General features: G+C 35.7%; 3 protein-coding genes across 3 annotated transcripts in view; all 3 read right to left on the bottom strand.

Moving 5' to 3' along the window:
- Nucleotides 1-1,764: 1,764 nt before the first annotated feature.
- Nucleotides 1,765-3,780, bottom strand: LOC132163167 (UDP-glycosyltransferase 87A1-like). Its single transcript, XM_059573354.1, has 2 exons — nt 3,270-3,780; nt 1,765-2,708 (listed from the first exon to the last, which is right to left on the bottom strand). The coding sequence occupies exons 1-2, from the start codon at nt 3,778-3,780 to the stop codon at nt 1,807-1,809; spliced, it is 1,413 nt and encodes a 470-aa protein (XP_059429337.1). The 3' UTR covers nt 1,765-1,806.
- Nucleotides 3,781-4,680: 900 nt separating this feature from the next.
- On the bottom strand, nt 4,681-6,793 carry LOC132164162 (UDP-glycosyltransferase 87A1-like). The gene is made up of 2 exons (XM_059574598.1): nt 6,187-6,793; nt 4,681-5,841 (listed from the first exon to the last, which is right to left on the bottom strand). The coding sequence occupies exons 1-2, from the start codon at nt 6,677-6,679 to the stop codon at nt 4,964-4,966; spliced, it is 1,371 nt and encodes a 456-aa protein (XP_059430581.1). The 5' UTR covers nt 6,680-6,793; the 3' UTR covers nt 4,681-4,963.
- Nucleotides 6,794-7,768: 975 nt separating this feature from the next.
- Nucleotides 7,769-8,994, bottom strand: part of LOC132163166 (UDP-glycosyltransferase 87A2-like) — a 1,531-nt gene continuing 305 nt past the window's right edge. Inside the window, exon 2 of the mRNA XM_059573353.1 lies at nt 7,769-8,784. Coding sequence (XP_059429336.1) covers nt 7,883-8,784 — 902 coding nt within the window. The 3' untranslated portion in view covers nt 7,769-7,882. The remainder of the gene's footprint in view (nt 8,785-8,994) is intronic.

Genomic DNA, 8,994 nt, shown 5'->3' with positions numbered 1-8,994 from the left:
CTAATTGATATCTCTGGTCATTGCACCGAAAGGCGAGTGCAATGCCTTTTTATCAGCAATTTTTTATTTAAAATAAAGGGTAAAATTCATATACCCCTTAAACTACTACTCAATTAATAATTTAATTGATAATATTTATAAATTTTCAATTGCGATAATATAGCCTCAAAACTATTAAAATATTGTTAATATCTCCCAAAACTAGTAAAAAGATTAAAATGTCCCTATATATTTATCAATATAACAAAAATATCCTTAAAATTCTAAAAAATAAAAAATAAAACGAAAGTTTTAATTTTTTTTTAAAAATTATTTTAATTTTTAAACCGAAATTTTTATTTTAAAAAAAAATCAATTTTTTTTAAAGATTTTTTTAAAATATGTTTTAAAAAATCAATTTTTTTTTAAACGAAAATATTTTAATTTTTTTTTAAACGGAAATTTTTATTTAAAAGTTATAAAAGAAAACATTTTTTTTTAAAAAAAAACCCCAAAAAAAAACGAAAATTTTTCAATTTTTATATAAGTTTTTTTGATTTTTTTTTCTAATAAAAAGATTTAATTTTTTTTTTTTTTTTAGGTTTTTCTAGAAATTTTAGTATTTTTTTTTTAAAATTTACTAAGGGTAGTTTGGTAATTTGGGGGGTATATTGACAATATTTTGGTAATTTGGGGGGTATATTGTCGCAATTTAAAGTTTGTAAGAGTGTGAACTTTCCCCTAAAATAAATTATTTGAAACATGACAACAAATAAAATTAAGACAAAAAAAAAAAAAAAGTAGTACCTAAGATAAAATCAATATAAAATCCAAAAGGTGGCACCAGCCAGTAATTCTATAAATTTTTTTTGTGTTATTTTTATCTCCTTTTAAAAATAAGTGGTTTTTAAAAAATTATTATTTAATCAAAATTTAATAATAATTAATTATGAATTAAATAATAATTTTAAAAGTTATATTTGAATGAACATAAAAATATTAAAAAAAAAAAAAAAAACTTGTAACATTACCCATACCGGACACTAAATTACTCGGTACCCGACACTAAGCTCCGAAAGCTTTTGTTTATGTTCACGGTTCACACGCACCACAGGAAACATAAAATATCTGTTTTTTTTTTTTCTTTATGACAAAGCTTTGTTTGCCTTCATCAATCATCGTGCACTTTTTTTTAAAAAAAAAAAAAAAAAAAAAAATTGAAAAGGTAAAGGTTACAAGGGGGATCATCCTGCACTTTGTGTTGCACTACAACAATATAATAGGGCCCCGCAAACAAGTCCTAGTATAATTCTCCACAAGAAGTGGAATTAGGACTTAATTGGGGGATCGGATAGGTAATATGAAAATTAAGCTTGCAAGTTCTCTCTCTGGGCTCACAAGTCACACCCCTAACCCCTCCTACCACAACAAGGTCAATAAATACGATTTTAAAAATTACTTTTTTAAAATTGTAAAAACATTTGATAAAACATGTTAAAAATTAAATTTTTATCAAATACTTATTTTGTGAAATTTTGATTTTAGTTTAAATTCGCATATTTTCAAATAAGTACCCCCCAAATAAGCTACTTAGAGAAATCCTAAATTTTATTTTTTCTATTTTAAATTATATGCTTTTTAAATCTCAATACCCAACGTTTTACGTTTTGCTGTATTTTTTAAAAACACAGATTATTCTTGAAAAATCGCAATTTCAAACGCATCCTACTTCGCATATTGTGAATATATAGTTCCAAAATTAAATTTATCCCTAGAGAAAAAAAAAGGGGCCTTTCTTGAGACAGAAACAAACTGCATATATGCTGATCAATAGCCATGGCTTTGTGAAATGCCCCTTATAAATGCATCAAGGTTTGTGTGTGATGATCCACCTTCTGCAATAGCTTGGTGACAAGAATCTTTGAGTCCTCTTGCTCTTTCCCTCAATTCTTTCACTTCTCCACTTTCAAGATTCATAAACCTTCCCACAAGCTCTGATATTTCTTCTTTGGTCACCAAAATGTCATCATTTCCTGACTCTGATCTCTTTATCCTCCACCCAATCCTCCACTCTTCTACAATTAGCCTGCTATTCGCAACTTGGTCAAGGAACAAAGGGAAGGTGAGCATAGGAACACCGGCGAAAGCAGCATCCAGAGTGGAATTCCACCCACAATGCGACCAGAAACCTCCTATGGAAGAATGGCACAACACCCTCAATTGCTCACACCATGGCAGAACTATCCCCATGCCACCACATCTCTCTTTCAACTGAGAAGAAGAGTCTCCGCGAGCCACCCACAAGAAACGAACACCGTTATCACGCAGCCCAGCTGCAATTTCATCCATTTGGGCGCCTGAGACTGAAAGGAAACTTCCCAATGAGATGTACAAGACAGAACCTGCAGGCTGGGAATCTAGCCATTGGAGGTAGCTGGGGTTGTCGTGGCTTCTTGCAGAGAAATTATCTTCAAGCTCCAAGAAAGGTACGGCAGGGCCAATAGGGTAAACAGGAAAAGGGAAAATTGCATTTAAGGAGTCAATGGCTTGGGGTTCAAGCTCGTAGGAAGAAGTGAACAGAAGGTGCTGTGAATTTGACACTGTTGCAATGCATTCCATTGCAAGCTGCAGTACTCGGAGGTCGTTCTCATGGAAGATTGTTTGAAGGTCGGCTACTTGTGCTGAAGAAAGTCCGGGAATGTGATCCACATGTTTGTCTTGATCAATTTCTATCACACACAGGCAGACATACACAAAGTTTGATAAGACCACGTTAAATAATTAAAAATATATAAGATTATATTATGTAGACCATTAAATAAAATAAAATTTTGGGTATTCCTTTAGAAACTGACACGACAAATAATAATTTGTCAAATAATTTTTTTTAAGAAAATCAATCGTACTCTTTCTTATTTCACAAATTATAAATTGTTACATTAATCTATAATTGTCGAGAATTAATTAATGTAAAAGAACTTAAATTAAGTTCACCTACCCGGCCAAATAAATAAGTCATACACAAGCTCTCTTATTATGCGCAACAATTAACAGATAAATATATATTAAACACACCCACCAACCCAACCACCCCATGTACACGGTGTATATACGCTGTACGTGCAATGAAAAGAGAATGTTAGACTTACAAATAAATTTTATAATTTTTTTTTATAAATTGATACGACATAACATCATTAAATTTTTTAAAATTTAAATTTATTTTATATTTAATTATGTTCTGTCGTATCAATTTGTATTTAAAGCATTCCGGGTATCGGAGTACTTACTTGGAAGATCGAGCGGTAAATTCCGGCTTCGTGTGAAAAAATGAAAATGATGTAACATAGAGAAAAAAGTAGCCGGCATGGTCCAAAGCGAGGCTACCACAATATTCCTGCGATTTCCTACGCCGATCACCCACGGTAGCTCAACGTCACCTAAAATGGCACGTACCGGCGGCTGAAGCCGATCCAGGAGTTGCTCAAAGGGAGCTTCCATCTTCGTCATCGCGGCCTCGTAGAACCCAGGGAAGTCGACGGCTTTTAGACGCTCGGGGGGGACGAAGCCGTTTGGCATCGTGGCGAAGCGTATGTTTTCAGGCTTGGGATCAGAACCGATGTAGCCGAGCCACTCTTCGGTGACGACGAAGGTGATGAGAAGGTTTGGTTCTTTTGAAGAGAGTAGTAACTTGCAGAGGTTCATCATGGGGTTGATGTGGCCTCGGCCTGGAAATGGCATCGCAACCACGTGGTGGACAGTGGTTGGTTGTTCAACCACAGACGGTGCCACTGTAGACATGGGAACTCAGAGAGAGAGAGAGAGAGAGTGGTTCTCTTCTGAATCTCTGATGAACTTTTGGGATTTCTTTAACAAGGGTATTATTGGGCTATGATTTATGATGACTTTTTCTCTTTCCCGTTTGTCTTTAAGGTGTCCGAATGGGCAATTAATATAAATAATGATAAGAGGGAGATAAGCTAGCAATCAGACAAACAATTTTGACATTTATTAAAATTAAAAAAACAAAAAACATAGTTTACATGCAACGGAGAGCCACTACACCTGAAAATATTGTATATTATAGGCAATTTCCGTACCTAAATAAATGTACAATATTTAATTTTTTTTTAAAGAAAAAAAAATAGTTTGATTTATTTTGAAAAATGTGTTTTCTATCTATAAATTAGACTTTTCTAGACATGCCCTCTCTAATTTTTGGAAGTTTGCCAAACCTACACTTGGCGATTGGTTTTGCAACAGCTGTTGCTTCTGAATCACTTTTCCCCTTCGGGTGTTATCTAAAAATTGAGTTAAATACTAAATATCTTCCTTGAGCTTTTATTTCTTTTTATTTAGGGTTTAATTTTTATTATAAAAAGTCTTTATAGTTTTGATAATAGATCAAATTAATCATTTTGTCAATTGACCATTAATTGACTTAACAAAAATTCACGTGAACCAACCAAATGTTAACACGTGTCACTTACAATATTATTTATCATTTCACACTAAATGAATACTTTTCATTTTATTTGAAATGAAAAAAATCTTATTTTGTATTTTACTAGAACAGGATCCTCTCCATTTCGTTTAAAATGAAGAAAATCTTAGCCGTATTTATTGGGAGTAAAGCTCTTACGTCGGTGGAAGGAGAAATCAAAATACTATGCTTAGTTGGATTAGTGAGGCTTTGGCCCATTTTGCATTCCGTTTGAATCATGAAGTTAGTTAGTTGGGCCTGTATTAGTTACAAATTCCAGCTTAACTCTGTTAAGTCACACAGATATTTCCTCTCCTCCCCTGTTGTACCTCAGGAAAAAAAGAAACATAAATGATCACTCGCAATACATTCCAACTGTCTTCTTCAATCCTAAGCTTTGCTTGCTTTTCACGGGGGAAAATTCTGTTGCGGGTGCACCGAGCATATTTCCCGAGTGTAGCTTCTGTATAACTCTCTGCTAAAAAGGCTATTTTGGTGAGTCTATTTGAGAATGCTAAGGAAGGCATTGATGTTAGTTTCAGCTGAACCCTTCTCGGCAATCGCACGTTGACATATCTGTCGGAGTTCACTTGCTCTTTTCCTCATTTCTTTCACTTCTTCACTTCCCAAATCCATGAAATTTTGCACCAGCACTGCAATTTCCTCCCTCGTGACCAACTTGTCCACTTCCACATCTTGCTTCACCCTCCACCCAATCCTCCAATCCTCTGCAATTAGCCTACTGTTTTGGGTTTGATCCATAACTATGGGGAAGGTGAGAAAAGGAACACCATAAAACACACCTTCCTGAATGGAATTCCACCCACAATGCGTCAAAAAACCCCCTATTGAAGAATGAGACAACACCCTCAATTGGTTGCACCATGGCACTACTAACCCCTTATCACCACAAATCTCCTTCAGCCTACAAGCCTCACCACGCGCCACCCACAAGAATCTGACACCACTGTCTCGCAAACCAGCTGCAAGTTCATCCATTTGAGCACTAGAAACCGAGAGGAAGCTTCCCATTGAAATGTATAACACAGAGCTTCTTGGCTGGCAATCGAGCCATTCAAAGTAGTTGAGGTCACTGTCGTCGAAATTCGCTTGCGAGAAATTTTCTGCAACATCCAAGAAAGGTATGGTTGGGCCAATGGCATAGACGGGGAATGGGAACTCTGCTTTTATAACATCGATTACTTGAGATTCGAGCTCGTAGGTGGAAGTGAATAAGAGATATTGTGCCTTGGTCACCCATGGAACAAATTTTTGGATCCTCTGCAACATTTGTTGTTTGTTCCCATCAATAAATGGAACATCTACCAGACGTGTGGACGAAATTCCAGGGATGTAGGCCACACGCTCATCGCCTTTTGCTGTTGCATGCATACAAGTAGACATACAAAAAGCAAACTAATTATATCAAGAGAGATTGGCATTTGAGTAACATAATCTTGATACCAAAATGAAGAAACTATGAATAGTGACCCGTATATATCTCTACTTTATAATACAAATTATCTTGAAAGACATGCAATTTTAAGCTTTTATATTCAAATTCTTTGAATCATATATGCATTTTATCAAGAAGAAAAAAATGCTAATAACACATCAGTCCAAAAAATATTTATACAACAAAATATTTTATACTTTGTTTTGTTCGTTATTTTATTTATTTGTTTGTTTTTGAAAAAAGAAAACAGGTGTAAAGATGTAGTCACCTGAGATGTCAACTGGGAAATGTTTGTTTTGGGCGAAAAGATCGAAATGTTGGAAGACTGAGAAAACCGCCGCTGACATGATCCAAAGCGAAGCCACCGGAATATTCCTGCGGTTCCCGACGCCGACGGCCCAAAACAGAAACGTATCAGCCACAATAATCGCCGGCGGCGTCTCAAGCCTATCCAGTACCGTCTCGAATGGAGCTTCCATCTTCGTCAAGACGGCTTCGACGAATGAGTTCATGTCGGCGGCGCGAACCAGCTCCGATGGGACAACATTAGGTATGGATGCGAAGCGTATGTTTTCAGGCTTAGGGTCGGAGCCGATGAGGCCGAGCCATTCCTCGGTGACAACGAAGGTGACGAGAATGTCGGTCTTCTTCGAAGCTAGTATCTTGCAGAAGTTCATCATGGGGTTGATGTGGCCGCGACCTGGGTAGGCCATGGCCACCACGTGGCAGACGGTTGCCGGTGCTGGTTCGACGGATTCCATTCCCAGATTGATGATACGATCGCTTCTCAACCTCGGAGAAAGGCTTTTGGGTCAAATTCCAGACCCTGGAAGTTGATAAGGTTTGACCGTCAATTCGTGTCGCATTCCATGACGTCATTCTAATTGATATCTCTGGTTAATTATTGCACGGATCGGTGAGTGCAATGCCTTTTATCAGCATTTTTTATTTCTAAAAAAATTATTTGAAACATGACAACAAATAGAATTAAGACAAAAAAAAAAAAAGCTGGCACCTGACGCTAAAATCAATATAAAATTCAAAAGGCAGTAATTTTAAAAGTCTTTTTAATATTATTTTTATGTTTATCTAAAAATAAGGTAATTTTTAAAACTATCATTTTATTAAAATTTAATAATAATAAAGTACAAATTTAATAATAATTTTAAAAGTTATATTATTTTTTTAAAAACATAAAAATTACATGTAAAAGAGACTTATAACACGCTAAGCTCCAAAAGCTTCTGATTATTTTCACGGTTCACACACCACAGGCGACATAAAATATCTTGTGTTTTTTTTTTTTTAAGACAAAGCTTTGTTTGCCTTCATCGTGATAGGGCCCGTAAACAAGTTATTTACAAGAAGTGGAATTAGGACTTTGAGGATTGGACAGGAAATATGAAAATTAAGCTTGCAAGTGGTCTGTCACGGGCTCACGCCCCTAACCCCTCCTACCACAGCAAAGGCCAATAAATACGGTTTTAAAAATTGTTAAAAATTATATTTATTTATTTTTTATTAAGCATTTGTTGTGTAAAGTTGTAATTTTGATTTAAATTTGCGCATTTTTAAATAAGCATCTCCTAAATAAGTTACTTATAAAAATCTTAAATTTTTTTTTTTCTATTTTAAATTATACGATTTTTAAATCGTAATATCAAAGGCCTTACATTTTGTAATATTTTAAAAATTGCAAATTATTCTTGCGAAATCGCAAACCAAAACACATCTTAAGGAGGATGTCGTTAGTTTGACTATTAATGAAATTGAATTTGAGATGAATTATTATTAAATTTTGATTTAAAAAACACATTAATATTGCCAAAAAAAAAAAAAAATTAGGGGATTAACCTACTTCGCATATTGTGAATATATTGTTCCAAAATTATATTTACCCCTAAAGGGGAAAAAAAGAGGCCTTTCTTGAGGCAGAAACAAACTGCATATATGTATGCTGATCACTAGCCATGGCTTTGTGAAATGCCCCTTATAAATGCATCAAGGTTTGTGTGTGATGATCCACCTTCTGCAATAGCTTGGTGACAAGAATCTTTGAGTCCTCTTGCTCTTTCCCTCAATTCTTTCACTTCTCCATTTTCAAGATTCATAAACCTCCGCACAAGCTCTGATATTTCTTCTTTGGTCATCAAAATGTCATCATGATTTCCTGCCTCTGATCTCTTTATCCTCCACCCAATCCTCCACTCTTCTACAATTAGCCTGCTATTCGCAACTTGGTCAAGGAACAAAGGGAAGGTGAGCAAAGGAACGCCGGCGAAAGCAGCTTCCAGAGTGGAATTCCACCCACAATGCGACCAGAAACCTCCTATGGAGGAATGGCACAACACCCTCAATTGCTCACACCATGGCAGAACTATCCCCATGCCACCACATCTCTCTTTCAACTGAGAAGAAGATTCTCCACGAGCCACCCACAAGAAACGAACACCGCTATCACGCAGCCCAGCTGCAATTTCATCCATTTGGGCGCCTGAGACTGAAAGGAAACTTCCCAATGAGATGTACAAGACAGAACCTGCAGGCTGGGAATCTAGCCATTGGAGGTAGCTGGGGTTGTCGTGGCTTCTTGCAGAGGAATTATCTTCAAGCTCCAAGAAAGGTATGGCAGGGCCAATAGGGTAAACAGGAAAAGGGAAAATTGCATTTAAGGAGTCAATGGCTTGGGGTTCAAGCTCGTAGGAAGAAGTGAACAGAAGGTGCTGTGAATTTGACACTGTTGCAATGCATTCCATTGCAAGCTGCAGTACTCGGAGGTCGTTCTCATGGAAGATTGTTTGAAGGTCGGCTACTTGTGCTGAAGAAAGTCCGGGAATGTGATCCACATGTTTGTCTTGATCAATTTCTATCACACACAGTACAGGCAGACATACACAAAGTTTGATAAGACCACGTTAAATAATTAAAAATATATAAGATTACATTATGTAGACCATTAAATAAAATAAAATTTTGGGTATTTCTTTAGAAACTGACACGACAAATAATAATTTGTGAAATAATTTTTTTTAAGAAAATCAATCATACTCTTTATTATTTCACAAATTATAAATTG

The sequence above is a fragment of the Corylus avellana genome, chromosome ca10, assembly GCF_901000735.1.
Source record: "Corylus avellana chromosome ca10, CavTom2PMs-1.0".
NCBI classification, from domain to species: Eukaryota; Viridiplantae; Streptophyta; class Magnoliopsida; order Fagales; family Betulaceae; genus Corylus; species Corylus avellana.
This window is presented reverse-complemented; position numbering and strand designations above follow the sequence as displayed.

Excerpts from the sequence above, each read along its gene's own strand:
- LOC132163167 (XM_059573354.1), bottom strand. The coding sequence starts at position 3,780 with ATGTCTACAGTGGCACCGTCTGTGGTTGAACAACCAACCACTGTCCAC. Across the intron at positions 2,709-3,269 it reads TTTACCGCTCGATCTTCCAA|AAATTGATCAAGACAAACAT; the intron begins GTAAGTACTCCG and ends TGTGTGTGATAG.
- LOC132164162 (XM_059574598.1), bottom strand. The coding sequence starts at position 6,679 with ATGGAATCCGTCGAACCAGCACCGGCAACCGTCTGCCACGTGGTGGCC. Across the intron at positions 5,842-6,186 it reads TTTCCCAGTTGACATCTCAG|CAAAAGGCGATGAGCGTGTG; the intron begins GTGACTACATCT and ends TGCATGCAACAG.